Source organism: Martes martes (genome assembly GCF_963455335.1).
Source record: "Martes martes genome assembly, chromosome: 13".
NCBI lineage: Eukaryota > Metazoa > Chordata > Mammalia > Carnivora > Mustelidae > Martes > Martes martes.
The window spans coordinates 65378175-65402738 of NC_137901.1; the positions used below are offsets into that span (position 1 = coordinate 65378175).

At 58.2% G+C, this 24564-nt stretch overlaps 2 protein-coding genes across 2 annotated transcripts in view; one reads left to right on the plus strand and one right to left on the minus strand.

Annotated features, from left to right (window-relative positions):
* Nucleotides 1-19718, minus strand: part of GNAZ (G protein subunit alpha z) — a gene marked incomplete at both ends in the record, with an annotated part of 28632 nt that extends 8914 nt beyond the window's left edge. The window contains one exon of the mRNA XM_080821842.1: nucleotides 18996-19718. Within this exon, the coding sequence (XP_080677968.1) occupies nucleotides 18996-19718 (723 nt within the window). The remainder of the gene's footprint in view (nucleotides 1-18995) is intronic.
* The window catches only part of RSPH14 (radial spoke head 14 homolog), a gene marked incomplete at both ends in the record, with an annotated part of 74839 nt that overhangs the window by 22364 nt on the left and 27911 nt on the right, over nucleotides 1-24564 (plus strand). The gene's annotated exons all lie outside the window — the stretch shown is intronic.

Sequence of the window (24564 nt, forward strand, 5' to 3'; positions counted from 1 at the left end):
GCTATGCACATGAATGAGTTCCATTCACAATGCATGGAGCCAGCCCCGTGGCCACCCACTCCGTAGCTGGGCCACCGGGCCTGGCCCCGGGCAGCAAAGTGCCAGGTTCCAAGGGCACTGAGAGCAGGACTAGGGCACTGAGGCTGCCTGGCAGCACCATGGCTAGATGGGCCAAAGGGCAAGTTTCATTTGGGGTTGGACCTCAAAACTGGCACCCTTTATGAAGTAACAGCCAAGCCTCTGGCCCCTTGGGGCTCCCTCTGTGGTGGAAGCTTGGGGGCACCAAGGTCTGGGAGCTGCCCGTCAGCTGGCAGGGTGTGGTCTGACGGGTGGGGAAGTGCGGACCCACTGAACGGCATGTCCTAGTGGTCAGCCTGGCAGCTACCCTCACTGCAATGCCAACTGCCCCTCCCCCCGACCAGGGGAGGCAGGGGAGGCCCAGCATCCTGTACTCTGGGCCTGGTAGGTGGGAGGAGCCTCCAAGACTTCCCCGGCCCATCCTGAGCCCCACTAGGGCTTTGGTGTCCCCAGACTTCGCCAGAGGGAGGAGGGCAAGCGGGCCCCACCCTCAGACCTGTGCCCTGAGTCCCTGGCAGGAAGGAGTGTGAGGTGGGCGGGACCTGTGTTAGACATGTTTGCAGCTGTTGCCCGGTGTGAAGACAGGGTTGTGCCTCGAGAGTAAAATCACTTCAAGGATTGTGTCAGTCACCCAGGGAAACAGCTTATTCTTTGTCTCCAAGGAAGTAGGGGGCGGGGGGCAGGTCTTTGGGGGCGAGAGAGGAGTATGTGTATATTTCTCTTCATGAAAAGCTGCAGAGAAGTTTAGGATGGCCTGGGGGTGCTCAGGTGGCCTTGCTGGGTGGCCACAGGAAGCTGGTGGAGGCTGTTTGTGGGGTGCACCAGTCCAAGGCTCCGGGAGCAAGAGAGGCTGGGCCCAGACTGCAGGCTGCTGGTGGCCCAAAGCCCTTTGCTTCCCCAACCAGTCTACTAGGGTCCTCATCCTTCCAGGGTTCAAGTCTCTTTTGGACTCCAGCTTGTCCAAGGGGCGCTCAGAGGTACAAAACCCTGGACTGTATCTCCCCGCAGGTAGACAGGGTGGTGGTGGCAAGAAGCAGAGTGCAAACCCCAGACTGGGCTGGAGGCCTCCTTGAACTGTGTCTCAGGGTCAGGGTGGGGTTCCCTAGGGGAAGCAGTGGAGGAGGGAGAGGCACTCTGAGGAGCAGGAGACAGGGTGGGATTCTGGGGTGAGAAGGATGCTAGGACCAGCAGCGCCTCATCTGGGCTCAGGCCTTGTGCTGTTGTCACAAAGATGCTGTTGGCTCAATGTTAGGATACTCTGCTCTCCTTTCAGAGCAGCTATGGCCAACAGTGAGGAACTGTGGTCAAGCAGCCTTCTTGGGCTCCAGGACACCCTTTGCCATTAACCTCTGCTTAGAAGCACCTCCTGTCAGCCTACTTCCTGTCCCCATGTGCCACCACACCCCAGGCAGAGAGCAGGCGGTGCCTGAGACTTTCTGGGGTCTCCCCGGCTGCTGGGCTGAGCTCGCCTTGCCTTGCCTGGCTGGAGACTGGAGATTTGTGGCTGCATCCTGGACCTGTGGACAGATGGCTGTGCTCCAGGGCGGGCCTGCCACTCTCCTTTGAGCTGGAGTTGGGGAGGGGGAAGCACTGTACACACCTGTCTGAACGTGAGGGGCTTGGGACGCATTTGGGAGACGGTAGAAGGGATGACCAGACAGGCAAAAACCACATAGAGAGCAGCAGTGCCGCTCCTCGGCAGAGGCCCATCTCGGGAGCAGGTGGAGGAGGCCTGAGTCATGTTGGCTCACGCCTGCTGGAATCTGTGTTTCCCCACCCTCTTCCTCTGCCCCACAGTATGTGTCCCCTCACTGGAAGTGTCTCCCGGAGGGCAGGGCCTGTGTGCTCAGCTCACTCATGCCTGGACAGAAATCACCATAATCCTGTGCGGACAAGAGGGCCGATGTCGTTATGGCCCAGCCGCCCACAGGGAGACAGCAGGCAAGGAGTTCTCCGAGTCGCCCTCTGGGCTCGCCAGGCCGAGGAGCACCGCAGCCCCTTGGGTCCTTCCAAATGCTGAGCTGCTGAGAGTCTGTCACAGCAGCTGCCGCCCAGGGTGGCTGCTCCCCTCCCGCTGTTGAGCTGAGTACTCAGATGCTCAGCAGACTCGTTGCTGTTTCCATGACAACTGAGAAGAAAGCCTCCACCCTCAAAGCCTCACACTGCAACACACACCAATGGCAGGAGGAGGCTGCTGATCTTGAACTGGGCCAGGCATCGCTTCACAGGGGCACACAGGCCTGGCCCTGGCTGGCTGGCCTGAGAAATATTGGCCATAACTACCTCCTTGTTGGGGCGGAGGAGAGGGGGTCTGGGAGTTGAGGGGACCCTCAACTGTCCCTTCCTGAGGGACAGGGTAGTGGGCAGTGGAGAAGGGAGGTCCTCCCAGTGACCTGCTCCTGGCAGAAGCACCCCTGGGTGGAGGGGGCCTCCCCAAGCAAGAGGAGGTTAGATACTGGCAGTGTTACTGAGGGACCACTGGATAGTGCCTTGCCCTTGGCAGTGTTAGCCTGTGGCTGTGTTAGCCTCAACTTTTGCCTCTGATGGCTCTAGACCTTGCTTCCTTTGTGTGGAGGCTACCATGATGCCTGGATGTCCAGCTCTGTTCATCTCAGAAAAGAGGCTATAAGGGGATCTTCCCAATATTCCCATTTTACAGATATAGAAATGGGCTCAGAGGGTTTGCCTGGCCTGCCTAAGCCCAGCTCCTAGGCCTACCACTCCCATCCCAAGGAGAGCCTCAGACAACCACAGCCACCCTTCCCACTGCTATTGGCCCCAGGAAAGGGGGACATGTCTGGGGACAGAGCTGGATGACCAGGGTCACTTCCAGACCAATCTGGTTAGCATTTCCCACTTCTTCCTCCCACAAACCTAAACGCTGCCTTGCCAGACTGGAGAACTGGATTAATGAGGCTAATGAATCAATGAGCCCCTGACTGTCCCTGGAGCCAATCTGCAGGGACAGCACAGAAAGGAGAGACACCAAGGCAATGCGGGGGAGCCAGGAAGCACTGTCGCTTACCGTTTGCTCCTCCCGGGTATTCAGGGCCTCTGCGGCGAGCAGCATTCTCCCTCAGGACAGCCCCCGCTTTCCACTGCTCCCCAGGCCCAGGTCAGCCGCCCATCCTCCAAACCTAGGTCCTCAAGGCCGTGGAGCTATGCTGGTCTTGTAGCTGTGATTAAGCCCTCAGGATGGCCAGGCTGAGAAAGACGGACACAGCCCTGTCCACGCACAGGGACAGCAGCTCCTGCCACTCTCTCCCCTCCATCTGTCACAGCCACAGGGGGCTTCCTCTCCTCTGCACCATCCACACTCCCACTCCATGCTTTCCTATCACACTCTGTTCTCGTGGCCCCAGGCCCAGCCCCAGGCCTCCCCAGTGTAGGCCCCGGCTACCCTTGCTCTCTGACCCCTGGTCAGGTGTCCACTCAGATCAGCATCTGACCCCCCTTTTCTCCCTGGCTTATTTCAGCTCTAGGGCTCCCCGGGGGCCATGTGTGGGACAGTCTGGAAGGGTCAGTGGCTGATCCCTTACTGACGCAGGAAGCAACCCTATAGGGTGGGGGCCTGGGTGAGGGGCTCTCAGACTCCGTTCTGCTCCAGCAGGGCTGCCCACCCACTGTTTGACCAGGCCCATGGAGGACTGCCTTGGTTCTCCTTGAACTTTGCTCGATAGCCCCAGGTCCAGCTAGCCAGGAGACGGCAGTTATTTTCGGCTCTCATGCAGTGAGTCACAACAGAAATGTGGTCAACAAGCAACAGCATGAGAAAGCTGGACACCCAGCACTCCCAACTAAGCGCCGCTGGCCACAGCACCAAGATGCAGGCCCACCTCCCCCCTCGGCTTTGGCTGCCCTTCCAGTCCCTTTTCTTTGGACCCCAGTTGGTCACTTGGCTCTACCTTAAGCTCCTACTGAGTGTAGTGCGCACTCCTGCTTCGAGAGAGAGAGAAGAGCAAGGAGCAGTTCTGGCTTATGAGAATGGAGCCCGCCTAGGAGAAGGACACATATGACACTAGCTGTCCAGCACCACACCGTGTAAGCTGGAGGGCAGGCGGCACGGGCAGGGGGCATGTCTGGGCTGGGCACTGATGAATGAGCTGACTTCTGCCACCAGAAATCACCCTAGCTGAGGCTGGGGGGTGGGTGGCTGTGGCATGCAGAGGACCCCGTGTCAGGCTGTGGGCTCTGCCTGTACCCCGTCCCACTGATTGTACCTCCAGACACAAATGGAATCCGTCTACACCGCTCCCTGAAGTGCTCCCCCTTCATCTCTTGCTAGACTGTCTCCTGACTTTCTGCTCTGTGGCTCTCCCCATGACCCTACCACAACCAAGGCTATCCCTTCCAGTTGCTTCTATCGTAGACGGTGATAGGGTGCTTTCCCCCAGCTCCCTGACTCATCCTTCCCCTCCCTTCCTGAGGGCCTCTGCTTTGGCTGTGCTGTTCCTTCCCTGGGGTTCCCACAGAGAGGGTCACTCTCCAATGCCCTCCCTTACCCCCCCACCTGAAGCACCCCTAGTCATGACCTTAACTGTCTGTTTGCGACACAGCTTCAAGCGCCATTGGACCTTGTTGTCGTTACTGCTCATCATCTGCCGTGAGTACAGTGCCCTGTCTGTCAGGGGCACTGGTCTCTCCAGCACCCGGACAGGGCGGTCTGCCGAACGTGGGGTGACGGCAGCAGGGCCAGATGGCACACGCTGTTGGCGATCAATCGGTGTGACAGCCGTGAATGTGGGGCTCAGGCGGGGTGGGAGGAGCTACTGGCGCCAAGGGCCCTGCCCTGCCCTACCGCACAGGTGCACGGCCCTGGGCCTGGCCCACAGATGGCCTCACCCTGTTCCCAGCCTCCTCCCCAGCCCAGGACGCTGATGGCAGGGGCCACCAAGGATAGCAGGGCCAGGCTTCCCTCCCCAAGACAGGCCTTGCGCAGCCCTGGTCTTTCACTGACAGTTGGCCTGTGTTCTTTCTCACTTGAGCTCCGTTGTTCAGTGGATCAATCCAGCAAAATGGGCTGAAAAGGCATTTGATAAGCAGGAGCTCTTCCGGCTCTCAAACGATCAGCAACTACCTGATCCTGTGTTTTGGTGGATGCAGTCTCAGGTTTTATTTTCCCATTTCCGCCCCCATGGCCAGCCCCTGGGGGTTTTGCGTAGAGGCCCCAGGCCCCAACTCTGCAGGCCTGGAGGCCTGTCTGGCTCCTGCTCCTACCTCCTCTCCACCCGCCAGCCTGTGCTGCCACCTATGGACGAACAGCCCTGAGGCCCCAGGACTCCCTGGCTAGAGTGGAGATTAGCATGTGGCACACAAAGATTAGCAACTCAGGGTGGCACACCTCATGCCCTTGGACAGTCCCAGGTTTTCATGGGGCCCTTGACCTTCCCACCACCTTCTCTCCTTCTTTCCCAGGTCTCTCCTGCCCCAGGCTCCTGCTTGCTGCACGCCTATGCAGGAAGGGAAGGGGCCGGGAGGGTCAGGCGTGGCCCATTTTAAAGTGCTCAGCCCTGTAGGCCTCGGGCCAGCAACAGATGGGGCATCTCTGCGGTGGGGGTATGCTCCAACCAGTGCCGAAGTCAAGAGTCACTGCCTGCCTGTCCCCTTGCCCCCAATCCAGTGACAGTTGCAACGTTCGTAGTAACAGCACCGGCTAGGCCTGTCATTTCAAACAGCAAAGGCTGTTTAAACAAGATAACAGGCTGTTGGTAAAGCGGAAACTCAGGTCCTAATAGCCTAAGCCCCTCTGAACCTGCCAGAGACAGGGGAGAGCTACTTCCTGCCTTGGCCAGTTTAGTTTTGGACCACCTGCCTCTGATGCCTCCCACCAGCTTGGCACCCACCTTCTGTGGGCCATTCTGTTTGCTGGTCCCTGGCTTCCCCATGTGTACATGGAGGGTGACTGTGGGGACCCAAAATAATAGCAAGGGTGGCAGCATCTCAGACCCCCTCTACCCCACATAGCAGGGTAGAGCCAAGAGTCCTCCTTAGAAGGTGACGGAGGGACAAGCTGGGCCACCTGGGGAACTTGTTCTTAGAACCTGAGTTCCCTCATCTGTGTAGTGGGTGCCACACCCTGTGATGATGGGGGGGCTTAGAGGTTTACACGCAGGGCCCCATGATGGCATCTGGGGGTCTAGTCTCTGTCCTCTGCCCTCCCTCGTCTTCCCAACCTGGATGTCAGCCCCTGGAGAGGAAGGGCTGAGGCCTGGTTACCACCGACTCTCCCACTGTACCTGGCACAGGGCTGAGAGCCAGGGCGCCTCAGTACAAGTGTGGTCACTCCAGCTCACCTTCTACTTGTGGCCAGCCACGGCCCACACAGCCATCCGAGCTCTGAGCTGATGCTGTGCTTCAGCCCTATGCACTGCCTGGACTCCTCAGGAGCTGTGCAAGGGACAAGGGGCCTGGACCTGGGCAGCCCAGGCCACACAACAGCCCTGGGGCCCCAGCTGACTAAGCTGTACCCCCAGAAGTCTGTGTCGGCCAACCAGGACACTGGCACCCCAAATACACACCTCGCTTAGTTTTGCTTTCTGGTTTCACTGCACCTTAGAATCAATGATGTATAGGATCTTAGAGATGGAAAGGACTATCCTACTCCCACAAGCATCCACATAGCCCTGGGGAGGCAGAGCCCTGGGGTTAGTGCCACATGGGTGGGGAGCATCCTGTCACTTGAGAAGGTAGCTTAGGTATTTGGGGCAGCAAATTCTCAGGACAACATGGAGGCATCTGCTCTGAAAGGCCCTGGAGATCCCATGTGCTGCTCCCCCAATTCATGTCCAGGCCCAGAGAGGGCAGGTGCCTCTGGGCCACCCAGCAGGCCACTGGCAGTGTTGGATGGAGTCTAGGCTGTGGCCCCGCCTGCCCTCACCTTAACCCCCACCCACAATCCACTGCCTCAGGGAGGAATGCTTCTCTCAGAGCCCTAGTCCGTTTCTACTTCGGCTGAAATGAGAACTGTTTCCTATTTGTTTTTTTTTGTTTTTGTTTTTTTTTCCTATTTGTTTTTATGTTAAAACTTGCCAGCTTGATCCAAGTCCCCCTGCTGTCAGTCACTGACGGGAAATTAGCAAACAGCAGGACACAGGTGCGTGCAGACTGGAAGCTGGCAACACAGATTACAGGCCTGGCCCGGGGCTTGCAGACCATCACTGTCACCGAGGGAGGAAATGGCGGTGCAAAAAACTGTCCATGTTTTCAGCTCCAGGGGACCCCCCCACCCCAGAACCCACTAGCCTGACCCTGTTCAGCAAGGAGCAGGCTTCTGTACTCCTGGGCATAGCCCTCGGCAACACCTCCAGGAGCAAAGGCTGCTGAAAGCGGTGGCAGCCAGTTCTTGCAGGGACATGGGAAGCTGGGGACAGGGAGGGTAGAGCTATCTTAAAGAGGAACCTTTGTCTATGGGCCATTAGTGCCCTGACCCTGACTTTTCCATCTGCAGGGGGCGAAGGAGGCTAGTTCAATCTTCTGGGGTGTCATCTCCAGTGAGAATCTGATCAGTGGCAGAACCTCTCCCAAGGAAGGACTGCCATGTGCATATTGGTGCAGCCACACAATCGGGACATGATTTAGGGAATTCTGCAGGTTGTGGGACCCTCCATGGATCCCAGGCACTGCCACGACAGGGACCTCCAGCCTGGGAGTGGCTGTTGCTGGCCCAGTGCCCATCACTGCATTTGCCCAAGGCGGTGGCTGCTGGCTTTATCCTGCCCTGGATGCTGGTACTGTCATCGACACACCCCATACCTTGCTAGGTTCTCAGCAGCAGGCAGTGCTTTCTTGGTGCTCGCTCTGGCCAGCTCTGTCCCAGCCTCTCAGCCTGTTCACAGGCAAGGCTAGGAGGTGAGACAAAGTGGGAAGGGCCCCATTTCTGGCCTCAAGCCCTTGTCTTCACTTGGGAGAAAGCCTTGGGCTTCAGGATGTGTGGCTCAGGAATCACTGCCTCCTGCATGGGCCCCCAAACGCCTTGACCACCTTTTCCTGTCCCTACCTGCTTCACTAGGGCTGTGCCAGCGCATCATCCCAGATAGGCAGTGTTGGGGGAGAGCATGGGGTGGCTCAGGGTGATGCCCAGGCTGGGCCACAGGTGGGCAGGACAGTCTGGGTTGTGGGACTACAGAGCCCCAGCAGCTATGCCTGCAGACAGAGTGCTAGGTGAGAGCAGGAACAAGATTTGGGGGGAGGGTGTGCCAGAGGCCAGCTGATCAGTCATGGCCTCACTGCCTACAGGCTGGACTCACACAGTGGGACAGCTCCGGAGATCACCAGGCCTCCAACCTCCACAGGTTCCTTGCTGGCCAGAAGAGACCTCCTGCCCTCCCCACACCACTGTAGCTGGGGGACTGGAATGCCTCCTGGGAGGAACGTGTCTGGCCCAGGCCTGGCAGTGCCACAGTGCCTTTGCTCTGAGAGCCCCATGCCAGGTCCCCTGGTCAGCTGGGCTACAAAAAGCTAGAGTGTCTGAGTGTCAGAGCAGACCATGAGAGCCCTGTCCAGCACTGCCTGTGCTCTGCGATGTCACATCATAGCCTGCAGGGCACTTACAGCCTGGCCCTGTGAGGTATGTGTGGGACTGGGGGGGGTGGTGCAGTGGGCAGTATGGCTATCAATAGGCTCCCTGGGGAACAGACCACCCTGGGGAATCAGTCTCAGCTCAGGCCAGCAATGGCCCCAGCCTGCTCTGTGGTAGGCTGACCTTGGCCTTGGGGGACCTTAGCTGTGTGCAGGCTCAGCCCACATGCTAGGCCAGGGGGAGCTCATGGCTATCTCCTGTGAGAGGAAAATGAAATGGCAGGAGGGTACCACGTTCCTCTTGGGCTTGAGGAAAATGAAATGGCAGGAGGGTACCACGTTCCTCTTAGGCTTGTGCTGACTCCCATACCACCTTCCCCGTCACCCACACCAGGCAGGGTCACAGGGGAGGCCATGGGGTCTGGGAGAGGTTCCCTGTCCTGCTGATCCTCCCTGGGTCTAAACTCCCAACACCTGTATTCTCTTCCATCAGAGCACTAGCCCCACAGTTCCAGGCCCTGTGGGCACCAAGCACAGGCACAGGTAAAGGCAGAGATCATCAAAACCATGTCTTGTCCTTGAGCTGAGGGACTGCCCCACTTTACAGATGAGGAAGCCAACACTGGATCCGATCATCCAAGTGGAGGCTGCACAGGACCAGGGGTCCCATGTGGCCAGGTACTGCTCCCTCTCGTCGCCTGGGGTCCTGTCCTTGGGCAGTCAAGGCTGAAAGAGGAGCCACAGGGGGTGTGCCTGGGAGCCTGATGGATACTGAATAAAGAGCCTTGGAGTAGAAGTCTCCCCTTAGTGCCTTTCCTGCTGGCCCAGGGGTGGGAAGCCATCCAAGACTAAAGGTTGCCTTGGTCAGCCCAGGGCCTTTGGCTGACTGTGATTTTATTAACGAAATTAGAGAAAGTGCATGAGCCAGGGAGATGCCAGCTGTGGGTGAGGAAGGCAGGATTAGGGGGAGCTGTAGCCTGGGCTCACGGGCCAGCCAGAGCTTGATTTCAGGGCCTGAGGACACGTGTCCAGTCGAGAGCCATGCACAGGGAGTAGGGGTGCGTTTCGCTCTGCTCTGTCCTCAGTGTCCCCCTCAGATGCCCATAGCCCACCCCTCCCCCCAGTTGATGGTTACTCTCATCTTCCCAGAAACTCTAGACCGTCAAAGCTGGTGGGACCTTGGGCATCCTATAGATGGGCAAAGAGGAGTCCCACCTGGAACTGGTTAGCACAGGCCCATTTCTGGTGCTTTTCAGGGCAGTTGTGGGACTCCCCTGGATGGCAGACCTCCAACGTCCCCATCTATGCCAGTTAATGAGGGTCCCCAAGTCAGCTTGGCCCCCCACTGCTCTTAGTCTCCTCCCTGCACTCTGTTCTTGGTAAGTGGGCAAGCTGTTTTTCAGTTCTCGGATTATAGAAATCCCTTAAAACAATAATAACCTGTATCTTAAAACCCAGGCCTGTTTCGATGTGTGTGTAAAGAACTAAAGTGCAGGGGAAATTAACTACCCCACTGGCTGGGTGGCCGGGTGGGATGCAGGTGGGCAAGTTCCACCGTGCAGCTCCCAGTGAGCATAGAATGGAGATGTTCTGCTCAGTGGAAGGGGCACCCTCCAGAGCAGATCAGGTGGCAGAGGGGGAGGTGTACAGATGGCAGGAGATGCAGCTGCCCCAGCGAACCCCAGTTCTGCTGTCCCCAGGTATGCGGGCACCAATGTCCACCGTAGACTGCCAAGGATAGGATGCAGCTCCTGGAATCTTGCCCCTTCGGCAGGGCAGCTGGGGCCCTAGCTCTCCACACCCTGCTCTCCCCCTGCTTACATTGAGCGCTTACATACTCCCACCTACATCCTAATCCACTCAGGCCCCTGATGCTTGGGCCCCCCCTTCTCTCCTGCAAGTTGGTCTCCGGGGCAGAGCAGGCCCTTCCAGACAGCTGCTTCACAGGGGTGCCTTGAAGCTGGCTACAGCGAGCATGGGGCCAGTGGGTGCTGGCAGAGTCACTCCAGCCCTTTGGGGCTGCGTGAGGCCGATCTCATCTGACCGCACGGGAGGAGGGGACATAATCATTTCTGTGCCTAGATGGTGAGCTCGCTGCACACAGGAGGTGTGTGAGAAATGCTTCCTGAATGAGTACCCTAAGGGCCTGTCCTCTCAGGTGGAGAAGAACACAGGACGGGCCCGAGCTTGAGCCGATGGTCTCATGTTAGTCTGCCAACGTGCTGACAGAGAGAAAGCAAAACTACCCAGCTCTGAGTCTGCTTCCCTGTGTAGAAAGGCTTCTCGTAAATCTGCTTGGGGAGAGTGGGAGGGAGGACCCACGACGAGTGTGGAGCCACTCTGGCCAATCACTGTTCTCCAATGGGATGAATGTGAACAGAAAATCACACCTGCGGTCACAGGGCCAGAGCAGGGAACTGCTGAGTCTGAGAAAGAGGGACACTTCCCAGCTCTCCAGAAAGATGCAGACAGCGAATGCTGTAATTCACCTCTCAGTGAGCCTGCCCCGGCACAGGCCCTCCTGGCTAGGGTTTGGGGTCACTGGCTGCAATAGGGTGCCGAATGTTTAACAGCCAGCCAGGAGGGGGCTGATTTGTAGCATTTGCCAATTTCTATCATGTGAATACTCTCTCCTGGATGAGTTTAAGCCACCAACACGATGGCAACCAGCTCACAGAGTTCCTAAAACTTGAAAACCTGGCACTTGGGAGCTGGTACTGGCCAGCTCCAGCCCTCCAGCCGGCTGGCGGCTGGCGTGCAGACAGGGAGGCTCTGCCGCTGCTGCTCACCTGGCTTTCGGCAACCCCGTAGGCAGGTGGGGGGCTGGCTCTGCCAGCACAGTGCAGAGAGCACCTGCCTGCTCCCCTCCCCCCAGGCTTGTCAGCGCTAGGGCAAGAGGCGGACCCCAGCTTGTCTCTGAGGGAGGCCCACACTTGAGCCTGAGCTGGTTGACTTCCTGTTTGGGGAGGGCCACCAGGCTCAGAGATCCAAGGAACACTGTGGACATCCCCATGCAGATTCTGCCAAAGTGCGTGGCAAAGTCTGTTGTGGGGGAAGAGGTGAGCGACGGGGATGATGTCCCAGCTGTGCTTAGTGACAGCCTATGCCTGGGGAGGAAGGGGTCTCTAGTGACACAGCAGGAGGTGACTACCATGGAAGGGTGGCTGAGATGCTCCAGGCAGTGCTGCGTCCACAAGGATGAGGAGGTAGGGCTAAACGGAAAGGCAGTATTAGGATCCTGAAGCTCCCCTATGCAGTGTGGAGCGGGAGTGGAGGGGCTGGTCACACTGAGCAGCAGGTGGGCCTGAGCCCAGGGCATGGCCTCATCCTTCTGTTTGGCAGATATCTGATGGAGGACTTACTCAGGGCAAGGAGTTAAGCATAGAGGTAGACAGGGAAATGGGAGCCCTTGGAAGCTTCCAGTGCAACAGGGAAGGCAAACAGAGGAAACTGCTATTGACAATGGCCTCAGTGGCCTCACGTCTCCCTGGGAAGAGAGGGAAGGAGGTCTCAGCCAGAGGAACTGAACAATTGGTTGGCAAGTGCTAGGGGTCACATCTAGGCATCAGGCTGTGCTGTGGGGGAGTGATGGCTGATGGCCACTGCCTTCTCTGCCCTCTCTCCACTCTGCCCTTGCTTATTGCAGGCTGGAGCCGACACCCCATGGGAACTCACACCAAGCCCAGGGCCCTGGGGAAGCGAGTACCCATTGCCACTGGCCACTCACTGAGTTGGGGCAATGGGCTCACAGCCAGGGTCCGTTGAGGTGAGAACCAGGTGGCCTTCGCCCTGTTAGTGCTAGGAGAAGGGCTGGGCCACAGAACAAAGGACCTTGGACGGGCGCAGGGCCCGAGGAGCCCACATGGAGTTGGGGGGCGGGGACTGTTCACAAGTACCGACAGCACCTCTGAGCTGACAGCAACCCATTTGTGAGTACATATGTGCCCGTCCCCCTTGCAGCCAACCACAGAGAGAAAGAGCTGGTCTACGCTGTAAAGGGGATGCCGCTGGGGAAAGTGTGTGGCCAGCCAAGCCCCGTGCCCGCCTGTACCTGCACTGTCATGGCCTGACCCTCTTAATGCCTTTGCCTCAGCAAAGCAGCTCAGATCTGTACCTGGGACTGTCCATTCCAAGGAACCCTCACCCCTTTGCCAGCCAGGGCCTGCCTCCTGGCTCTGGTCCAGGAGGTCCCTGATATCCCAGGATCATCTGCGATTTGCAGAGGTTGCAACAAACTGGATGTGGCCCTGGCACACCATGAGATCGGAAGGAGAGACTCAGGGAGATCCGTGCTGTGGTGGGGGGTATGTGGGGGGAAAGCCGGCGGCCTCTATGTGGGTCGATGGCATGCCTTCCCAGCACAGACCCAAGTCCCCATGGCACAATTCCTGGATCTATGTCCTTGACTGGGTCAGGAGCAGGAGGCAGAGTGGGGGTGTACTCTGCTTGGACTGCCTGTGGTCCTGCCACTGATGGGGTGTGGGGGGGCAGTGCCAACCGTGACTCAAGTCTCCTGAGCCCAAGGAGGGGAAGGCAGTCCACCCCCTTAGGCTCTCCCTGGAGCACCCCTGTACCTACAGGATGTGGGAGAATCCCTGAGGGAGCAGTGCCAGCTCCCCATCCCCTGAGAGCCAGATTCAGGCCTGGGACACACAATATATGATCTCTAGGCCCCATTTTCCCCATTTGCAAAGGTGGCTGGTTAGGACACTAAAGGACAAAACTAAGCTGGGGTATCACCCACATCTGGTTGTTGCCCATTCTAATCACCTCCTTTGGCCCAGCTCTGTGATCACCAGCTCTGCTAACCATAGATAAAAGCCTGTCTTACTGCAATCCACCGTATCACCTTCAACATGTCATTTCATGACACCACGCCACCACCAAGCTCCCTTTAGGGCTGAATGACAAAGCAGTGCTAGGGTGCGGGGACAGTTTGTAGGACAGGCTTGAGCAGCCCTCTCCTCTGAGGCACACTGCACATGACCCCCACTTAGGGTCCGGCCCTTTCAGGGGCTTCCCAGAAGGGCTGAGTGTCCCAGCAGGTGCACACCCAGAAGATGGCCCTGACCTCTGGCTCTTCCCCCGCCTGCATGCTTCCTGCCCAGTCCAGTCTGGTAAGCACCACTGTGTGCTAGCTCTGTGCCCACAGCACATGCCATAGAGACTAGGAGGATGATGGGGCTTTGGGCCTGGCCTCATGGGGTGGTGGGGCTGGGAACTGTACTGAGGTCAGCTCCCCTGGGATCTGAGAGTCCCAGGATGAGGAGGGGCCACTGCCCAGGGCTGGGCAGAGGTTATAATCACAGTCTGGAGTCTGGTTATGTAGCACCTGCCAGCTGCAGAACTTGATGCCCTAAGGGGCGTGTCCTTGTGTCCTACCCATAATCCCAGGGACCCTCCTCAACACATGTCAGTCAGGTATCTGTTGGATAAGCAGTAGGGACACCATGCCTCCCCCAGAGCCTCGCTGTGGCCCAGGCCACACCATGCTGTGGCCACAGTTGGTCCTGCATGAAAGCAAAGCAGGGGACACCCCTGGGAACTGCCAGGTTCTGAAGGAGGGGACAGGTGTCCCAGGGCAGCATAAGGTTTGTAGAGATGACACCACAACCATGCAGCATGTTTGCCCCACCCCCCTCAAAAACCTAGCTCCTTGTGCCGTTGGGAAAGTTGGGTTCACCTCAGTGTCTGGCCTCTAGTCCAGGCCTTGCATCTGCAGAGCAGGTACATAGCAGGTGCACAACAGGCCCCTTACAGGGCCGGGAACACCAACAGCTCCACCAGAAAATGGGCAACTAGTGAGCTCCCTGTGGGTTTTCACATGGGAACACTTTGATACTTTATACTTGGACCTTTTCATCTGTCTTTTCTGAAGAATCGTCTACCTTTAAGCAGCTGCAGAGTCCACTAGCAGATCTGCAGGGGTAGAGGTTGGGGGGCAGGTGCCCAACCTCCTGTGCCTTCCAGGGGTTTGCAGCAGGGTGCTGGGGCCCCACCTGGTGGGGTACTAAAGGGGCAGGAGCAGGGCCTGGGGCACACAGCCTCTTGGGGCTGTCACAGTGGGATGGGTGGCTAGCCAGCATGCCTCTGTGCCTGAGTGGGGCAATGGCCGAGTCTCTGAGTTTAAAGCCCTATCTTTCTTTACTCCTGGAAGAGGCCATGGGACAGGCCCAGAAGGCAGGCAGAGCTGCCAGGAATTGGCGTTGCCACAAAAAGGTGGGCCAGAGGCAGGGAGCACTGGCTTGGCCCCAGGCAGCAGGTGTGGCTAAGGGAGGGAACATGACTGTCCTAAGCCTGGGCACCCCCACCTGTCCCCCGACCCGTGACCAGGACAACAGGCACAGCTGCTGCCACCCCACAGGATCAGTCAGGTGACCCCTGGGCTGTGCTCTAGCCTCCTGTGCTCTCTGAGGGAGCCCCATGGGGGATAGTAGAGGACCACCACAGACTCTAGAGCCCCTAGGTGCCTGCCAGGGCTGTAGGCGGTGATGGGGCCCCAGGCGGGCCCAGGACCCATTAAATCCTTCCAGGATCAGGGCGGGGAATTATTATGAAGGCTGGGCATGGCTCCTTGCATCTGCTCATTGCCGTGGTCCATGGACAGCCCGGAATCTGCCTCCCCTGCCCAGGTGCTGTCCTGTGCTTGCTGCAGCCCTCCACAGCCCTCCACGCCCAGGAGCCTAGAGATCCTGACGTTACCCCTGGCAACGTGCTGACGTAGATGCCAGCGGGCGGGGGGTGGGGGGAGGTGGTGGTGGTGGCTGTGGCTTGTTTGCCAGGCATGGGGGCGGGGGGCTCTGCCAGCCTGCTGTCAGGGAGAAGACGAGGACTCAAGAGCCGAGGGGGAGAGAAGACCTCTGAGGAGCCACGTCCAGAGTGTAGCACCAGGCCCCCAGGTTCCCTTAGCTTCTGCAAAAAACAGCACGGCTGGTTCTTGGCTACCTTGCCTTTGCTGGGGCCCAGGGACACTTGTGGGCCCTTGCAAAGAAGGCATGGGGGGCACCCCCGTCCTGTTCCCGATGGCTGCATTCGCCTTGGCTGACAGGAGGAGGGCAGGGACACAGAGAGGCGGGTCGGCGGTGGTGATAGGAGCTGCCTGCAGGCGCCGGCAGAGGCAGGCTCTGCTCTCTGCCTGGCCCGGCTCTCCCCTGGGCGGCCAGCCCACCGTGGCGGCCAGCCGGCTGGAGGAACCACAGGGGCTATTGTCTTTCCTCGGCAGCCTGTTTGTTTTCCATCCTGAGATACTGCTGGTAGAGCATGAAAGGTCACAACTATTTGGAATCCAGTGAATTTCCAGCCTCGCTTGAGTTTCTCATGAAGAATTTCCTTTTCTGGGGAACAAGCACCTCCCCAGGCCTGCGGAGACCAGGGTGGTGGCAGTGGTGGGGTACAGGCCTGGCTACTAGCCCCTCCCTTTAGAAAATTCCCTGAGCAGCTTCAGAGCCTGGCTGCCTACAGGGTGCAAATACAGGTCTTCCAGAAACCACGCCCCCAGCCAGGCCAGGGGTTGCCATCCCTGCCCAGTGCTGCTAGTCATGTGCCCCCCAGGGACAGGGCCGGGAGTAGGCTAGAGATGTGAGGGCCTGCTGCCTGTCCAGCCATCTGTCCACCCAGCCCAGCTGTGCGGCCATTCACCGGCACATGAGTGGGGACCCATATGTAATGACAGGCTGCAATGGAGGGGTGTGCTGGCGCTGGGTCAGGGACGGCCTTTCAAAGAGGTGATTCCTGAGATGACACCTGAAGGACTGAGACAGGCAGAGGCAGGGTGGTCATACCCTTAAGGCTGGAGACAGTAGAGCATGTGAGTGAAACAAGCCCACGAAGGCCAGAGCAGAGAGGAGAGAGACAGTGAGGAGGTAGGGGGTGGGCCAGGCGGACCCGGTCAGGCCTCAGGCAGAAGGCCTGGCTTTGGGCCCATCTTGGAGGACACTTGGGCCGCTTCCTAGTTGACAGGCTCAGAGAGCAGAGATGATAGCCAAATCCCTCCATGAGACACAGGACCAGCTTAGGGCCCAGGCATCCCCCTGCCTCCCATGTCCTGCCACACCTGTGGGCACAGGCTTGGCCAACAGAGCCTGCCAACAGACAGTGTGGGAGCCTGGCCCAGTGCTGAAGGAACCTGCCATGCTTGTGCTGAAGATGACAGATGAAGCAGCCCTGAGATCTAGGCCCCGGGAAGGCACCAGAGCACAGGCTGTCACCAGCCTCAGGACACAGCAGAAACAGGCAGAAGCCCAGAGAGCTGACCACGGGAGCACCGTGTGGCTGGCAGACCTGCCTTGGCACTGTTCTAGGGCCTCACCTGGGCACCTGACCCTGGTCTTGCATCCTGGCCTGGTTAGCCCCAAGCCGTCTGCCCAGAGCAGTGCCTCATCGAAGAGCCTGACTTCGCCCATCATCTGGGATGCCCAGAACCACACATGGCACTGAAGTGAGTATAGGCAGAAGAAGAATAAGAGGAGCTAGAACCCCTAGAAACTGCACAGTGCTAGGGGCAAGGCCGCCCTGCCCACAGGGAGTTGCAGGCTTGCCCTGCCTCATGGATGCAGTGTCCTCAGCCCAGACCCCTTACCCTGTCACTGTCTGGCACAGCTCTGGAGAGACCCCTGGATGCACACAGGGCAGATGAAGGGAGCCCTGCTTCCTATCTCCATGACTACCTGAAGCTGTTTATTTCCCCTCCTTCAAGAGGCTGGACTTCCTTGGAAACCTGACGAAAGCCAAAGACCCCCTCTCCATCCAGAAAAGCGCTCAGACACCCAGCACGGTGGCCACAGCCTGCAGCCACCCACGGGCTTTCTTGGGGCTGCAGGCTCAAGTAAGACTCCTGCCTGAACCCAAAGCATAAAGCCACCACCTGCCTTAGAAAAGACTGAGTGAAGGACCAAGCCCCTTCCTTGTCATCGCCCTGGTCCCTTGAACCCTGGAGGCTGACCCTGCCCCCCATTTCCCAGCATGGTGGGTCCCCCACCATGACCATCATCACCCCAACCCCTGCTAGCCCACCACCTCCCCAAGCTGCTGGCACCCACGGTCCTACACCACTTACAGCTACTTGCAGACTCCTGTTTGCCCCCACGGTTCTCACCCCCAGGATCAAAGGCCTCTTAAGGGCAGATTCCAGGTCTCTGCTCAGTGTTCCTGCCTGGCACAAAGCTTCCTCCACAGGGCAGCCTGGGTGGGGCAGCTCAGGCCTCCCCCATGCTATCCAGCTGCTCAGCCCCTACTACCACTCCTGGGCACCCAAGGACACTATGGTGCCTTGTGACCTTCTGGTTGAGGGCTGAGCCTGCATCATGTGGCCACCCCCTCCTTGCCAGTGGTCTAGCTTCCTTTCCTGCCCAGCAGCTCCCCCTTGAGCCCCCACTGGCTCAGCACCAACCCTCGTTGCCCCTTGGCCCCTCCTTGCACTGCCCCCACTCTCTGGGGCCTCCACCCACCACCTGCCTTTGACCTCCTTCTCCACACAGTAGTCCTTAGCCAGGACTGAGGGCCTGACAGACTCCCCACACCCACCCAACCCCTGGGGATTAAACCTCAGAAACAGTTCTGAACCCTGTCACCACCAGGCTCCCAGGATCCACTTGGGGTTGTGGGGCTGTGGCTGCAGTTCCCAGGACCCAGCACAGTGCCTGGGATTGGTAGAAGTTCTGTGCATTTAGTGAACTGCTACATGGACTGACACCTGAATGCCTGGCCTGGGCCCTGTTCCCACTCCTGTCTGGCAGAGATGTCAACCTCCCTCCCAGCCTCCGGGGTTACTCCCCCAATGCACCTGACTGCCCCCCAACCTCATGGGAAACAAAGCTCCTCACAGGGCCCAGCTTCCCCTTTCTCCTCCTCAGTGAGCTTTCCTTGACACCCAGGTGTCCAAGGGCCCCTCCTCTGGGCTCCAAGCAACTTGCCCTTGCAGCTGAGGAGCAGGCCCCACTCAGCAGAGGGTGGCCCTCCATGCCCTGAGTATTTCAGGCATGGGGTGTGGTTTTCTTGTGGCACTGACGTCAGGCCACTTGGGTACCTTGGGGTCTCTGAGCCCCTCGTCAGCAGCTGGGTGAGGGCACCCCTACCTGGTGGAGCCTGAGGGTATGGTGATTATTCAGAGGGCATTCAGAGCACTGAGGGCCTGCCAGGGCACCGAGGTCAGAGTGGGACCTGTCCATGCTAGGGTGGCCACTGAGAGAGCTGATAGTAGGCGCTACCCCAAGGTCCTTGAGTGCCCATGATGGCCACCATGCCCCACACCATGCTCCCCGGACAGTTCCTCACCACAGTCACCACGGCTCCCCCTCTGACTGCAGCCTCTCCGGCCGTGCTGGCCCATACCCTCAAGCCCACCCACTTCCAAGGAGCCAGCAGTGGCAGCAACAAGTAGAGGAAAAGCCTGGCACACTCACCGTCTGGTTGTCCTCGTAGAGCTTCAGGTCATAGCCACTAAGCTCCACACAGAAGATGATGGCTGTGACGCCCTCGAAACAGTGGATCCATTTTTTGCGCTCTGACCTCTGCCCGCCCACATCTACCATCTTGAAGGTGAGCTCCTTGAAGGTGAACTTGTTCTCCACGATGCCCGTGGTCATGTCCCGGGAGCGCAGAATGTCCTCGACGGTGGGGATGTAGTCGGGCGCGGCGATGCGCTCCAGGTCGTTCAGGTAGTAGGCGGCGTTGTCTTCCAGGTGGTACTCGCTGGACCGGCCAAAGCAGGCCTGCGCCCCGGGGTCGGCCCACAGCCGCCGCATGACGCCCAGCAGCTCGGGGGTGATCTCGCCCTTGCTCTCGGCGGGGCCCGTGAGCGCGAAGAGCTGGACGGCGTCGTAAGCACGGTCCGGGTTGTGGAAGTCGATCTTGAGGGCAGCCAGGGCACGGATGATGCGCGTCAGCGAGTCGATGGCGTTGTAGATGATGAGGGGCTTGTACTCCTTGCAGGCCTCCAGATTAAAGCCCCCACTGTGGATGATCTTCATCTGCTTCACGATGGTGCTCTTGCCGGAGTTGCTGGTGCCCAGCAGGAGCAGCTTGATCTCACGGCGCTGCCGTTGGCTCTCTGAGCGCAGATGGCGGTCAATTCTCCGGGACCGCCGCGCTGCCTCTTTCTCCTCTGAGCTTTGCCGACATCCCATGGTCCGGCAGCGGCGGGCCCAGATGCAGAGCACGGGACGGGGTGCCTCTCCCTGTCGCCACCAAGCAGGGGACGCTGAGATGCGGGCCGGGTGTGCCCAGCAGACGGAGCCCTGCTGCCCTCGAAGTGCTCAGCGTGGGTTGGGGGGCAAGGCCATGCCACACTGCAGCCCCTGCCCCAGCACCTCTTCTCCAGCTGGCATGGTGATCGCCTGGGGGGAGGAGGTGGCCGGGCCCTCCCTCTAGGGCCACTCCACCTGCCCAGGCCACCGTGGGGCCCAATGGGCCGCAGTCATTCCCTGTCCTCCCGGCGGTGGGAAGCTGTACTCTAGCCTCTGCCTAGGCTGCTGCCGTCGGGCTGCCGGTTGCTGCGGCGGGGCTGCTAAGCGTGGCTGCAAGGCCAGCCACCAGTGCCGCGGGCGCTCCCTGCGGCCCCCCTGCCTTGGGCATCCGCCCTTCACCTGCCAACACAGAGAAGAGGGTGAGCCTCTTCCCACCACAAGCCGGGTGGGAAAGGGAGACCTCGGACCTCGTCAGGAAGCAGCCCAGAGAACAGTGAATCAAACCCCCTCCCTTCTTCGGACCTCTGCTGAGTCGTGCCCAAACCCACAGCGAAACAAATGTGCCTGGGAGCCACGCCCCACACCCCTCCTGCGAGCCAGCGTGCCTGGAGCCTGGTGCTTGAGGAAAGCGTGCCCAGAGCCATACAAGGACTTTAACCTTAGGGTTTTCGGAGTGAGGGAGTGAGCCCGGGGCCCTGCTGCCCTTCCCTGCCCACTGGACCCTGCCAACCTTACCCTCCCAGAGCCTCAGTCCCTGGGTCTGGTGGTTGTTAGGATTCAATACAACGATCCTACTGTGATGTCCTCCCCCCACCTCCCTCACTCTCTCCTGTAGTTGCAGGGGCTGTACCCACATGTGCTGCAGCATCAATGGGGCTCGGCTCCTCCTTGGTTTACGGTGGGGTCCCATGCCAGGGTAACTGGGTAATCCCCCTCAGCACCTCTTGTGGGAGCTGGGTCATTCCTGCTCTCTCTCAGGGCAGGACATTCACCAGGAGAAGGCTGGCCAGGCCTGGTGTAAGCAGATAGGCAAGGAGCAGAGCAAGGCAGAGGCCCCGGGCTGGGAGCCCACAGGGTGGACAGAAGCCTGGCTCCTGGCGGGTGAGGTAGCAGTGCGGGAGGGGAGGGGAGGCGTGGGCAGGGTGGGCTGAGTTGGGGTGGCAGGGGCTACGGGGTGCAGGGCAGCAGCCAGGTGTGGGAGGCAAGCCAGGACAGAGTATATCTGAGGGCACTGGGAATTGCTGAGTCCAAGGCAAGGCAAGGCGGCAGTCCACAGGCTCCAAGGTCCCAGGCCGTGTCTTTCATGTCTGTGCTCCCACACTGATGGTCAATAAGGAACAGCTGTGCTCACACCCTGGGCAGGGTGTCAGCACCTCAGCACCCAGCTCTCAGCTCTCAGCTCTCAGCTGCAAGCTCTTCCCAGGCCTCTCCCAATGACCTATGAGCCGCTGGGCCAGGGCCCTCCCCACCAGGGCAGACCCAGAGCTCAGGCTCTGCCCCCACCTGGCAGCCTGCCCCACACAACTCTTGCCTCCTTCCTGCAACCTCTGCCCTGGCCTGGCTGTCTCTGGCAGCCTCCTCATTCTGCTGTAGCCAGCCTTCACCCCTCCCCTCTAAAGCCCCCACCTGCCTCATGACAGGCCCTGGATGGGAAGGACCCAAGGCCAACAGACCGAGAGCCAGGGGCCTCATCTCGTTTCCTCAACTGTCCATGCTCCCAGCTGGCCTCTGTGCCGTCAGGCCCAGCAGTTCTGCTCTGAAGCAGGCCCTGAGGCCTGTTCTTTCCCTGGACCCACCTGCCTCCATGGCCAGGGGGCCGACAAGCACCTCTCATGCTACCTTTCCCCCTCAGTCGAACCTTCATATGCACCCAGTGCTTCCGGGATGATGAGTCTCATCCCAGCTGTGTGGCCTGGGCACTTGACTCCACATTACAGAACCTGTCCCTCACCAGTCGTGAGCATCTCTTAGGGGTAGAGCATTCAATGCAGAGCCTGGAACCCAGCCAGGGGCAGCAAGTACCCCAGTGTCCTCATCATCTGTGATTGTCCCTTAGAACCAAGCATGGCCTGTGTGCTCAGCCCTCGTCCCCTGGGGCCTGGGAGCCGTGAAGTATCCTGCACACCACAGGCACGCAGTGAACACAGGTAGGAGAGAGGCTTAGGCATGAAGAAGCTGAGGAACTCTGCCCTTTACCCACAGTCCCACTGGACTGTGGGTGGGGGACATGGCCGCTATGTACTTGCCATGTGAGCAGAGGTCAGGGAAGGAATTCAAGCAGCAGTGAGTTCTAGGTTGTAGGATCACAAGGGTCTTTTTATTTTTTCTTCCTCTTCTTTGCATTTTACCCTATTTCCTGGATCTTCTTGAATGAACTTTTATTCTAAGAGAGGTTTGTAAACAAGTATCAGGGCATTAACAAGGCCCTGTCTCTCATGGCACCCAGGCTTGCCTCTCTCCATCCTGGACTATGAGAGTGTGGAACAGGGACCCGGTGGCTTCTCCCTGGGCCCTGCTGATGAGCCAGCAGGCCCTTAGGTGTAGAAAGGAGTCCAAAATCCTGCAGCTGCCCAGGGCGCCTGGGGACTCCCCTGCCAGTGCCCTCCCTCCTGAAGGCAAGGCCAGCCATGCTGGTGGTGCCCCATGTTGTCATTATTGTTTTCCTTGTGTTTGAGAAGCTGAGGTCTACTCAGGCCCCAAGTGGCCAGTTCTCCCTGGGCTGGTCAGTGATAGGGACAAAGGTCACACCTGGAATGACAGGTTCCTACCACCATTCTCTGCTTTCGCTGCCACCTAGAAAAGGATCAACCAGGCACCAAGTCTACATGCCTCAAGGCACCCTGCAGTGACCTAACTCTTAGGAAATGGTCTAGCCCAAAGAGGTGACATGGCCTGGGGTTGTGCCGGAAAGTCCCCTGCCTCCATGTGGAGTTACACCCAAACGGACCAAGACATCGGCCACATCCTCCCAGTGCCATGCATGATTGCCCTGTGGCCAGATTCTTCTCAAACCCAAATCCCTCCCCTTGCAGCTTGGGCCTGAGGAGCCTGCCAGGCTGAGCATAGGGCTGTCCTCTGGAGGGCTGTCTCAGTCAGTTGGGGCTGATGCTCCTCAGTGGCCCCTTGCCTTGCTCCTGTACCGGAACCCCACCTGATCTTCACAGGTCAGCTCATGCGTGGCTGCCACCCCACCAGCAGGGTACCCTGTCCCCACCTGTGGCCTGTGCCTCTCTCCTCTGTGCCCTCCCTTTCTCTGGTTTCTCCTGCCAGGCTGGGGTTTCCTTAGAACAATGGTGATGCCCTTACCGAACACCAAATACAAAAAATAACTTAAAATGGATCAAATACTTAAATGTAAGACCTAAAACTATAGCAATCTGAGGAGAAAGCATAGGTCAAGAGCTGCATTGCATTGCATTTGACGATGGTCTCTTGGATATGACACTGAAGGTCATAGACATCAAAAGGAAAAAAGAGACAAACTGGACTGCATAAAAATTACAAAATTTTGTGCAAAAAAGGCACTATCAACAGGTAAAAAGGCAAATACAGGCTGGAAGGAAATACCTGCAAATAAAATAAATTAAAAAAAATTAAATAAATAAAAAATAAAGGGTTAATATCTATAATATACAGAGAAGTAAACCTCAGTAGCAGAACAAATGACCTGACTGGAAATTGGGTGAAGGACTTGAACGCACATTTCTCCGAAGAAAATAAACACATGGCCAGTAAGCGCATGAAAAGATGCTAGGTATCATTGACTGTCGGAGCAGTGGAGATCAAAACCACAGTAAGACACCACCACGTACCCAGAAGGATGAGTACTATATTTTTAAAACAACAACAACAAGAAAAGGATGAACAGAAATTGGCTCCCTTGCGTACTGTTGGTAGAAATACAAAGTGGTACAGCTGCTACGGAAAACAGGAGGGTGGTTCTTCCTCAAAAAAACTAAAAATAGAATTACCAGCAATTCCACTTCGGGTATACACCCAAGAGAACGGAAATCAGGGTCTTGGGGAGATTTTTGTACACTTGTGTTCACAGCAGCACTAACCACGACAGCTAAGAGGTGGCAGCAAACCCAGCGCCAGCTGACAGATGAGTGGACACGTAAAGCACACACAAAGGAATATTATTCAGCCTTAAAAAGGAAGGACACCTGCTACAACAGGGATGACCCTTGAGGATTTCACACTTGGTGAAAGAAGCCAGTCACAAAAGGACAAATACTATGTCATTCCATGTCTAGGAGGTCCTTAGAGTAGTCAAGTTCATAGAGACAGATGGTTGCACAGCATTATTAATGTATGTAAAACCATGGAACTACAAACTTAAAAATGGCTAAAATGGTAAGTTTTATATTATGTCTATTTTAACACCAAAAAAAAAAATGTCTTGTGGGTAAGCTACCCCAAAAATAAAAAGAGCGAGGAGGCCACGTGGTACAAGAGAAAGAGGCAGGCCCCCTGCCTGGTCTTGGCTTCCCCCCACCAGTGGAGGGCCACTTGGGGACCACATCATCCATTCTGTAGACTGGAATGCCTGACTAATGGCCCCCAGCTGGTACAAAGACTCGCCCACCTGGTCTTCAGTGCAAAGCCGCCCTGTCCAAGGAGGTGTGGCTTGCGTTTTGGGGAGGTATGTGCTCCACAACCCCAAGGCCGAGAGCTGGGCTTCTGAGAATCAGGAGAGCAGTTTGGGGGCAGTGGGCAGGCAGCCTGGGGCTGGCCATGTGGTCCTTGACCAGTGCAGCCACAAGGCAATGTGGGAGTAAAGGGG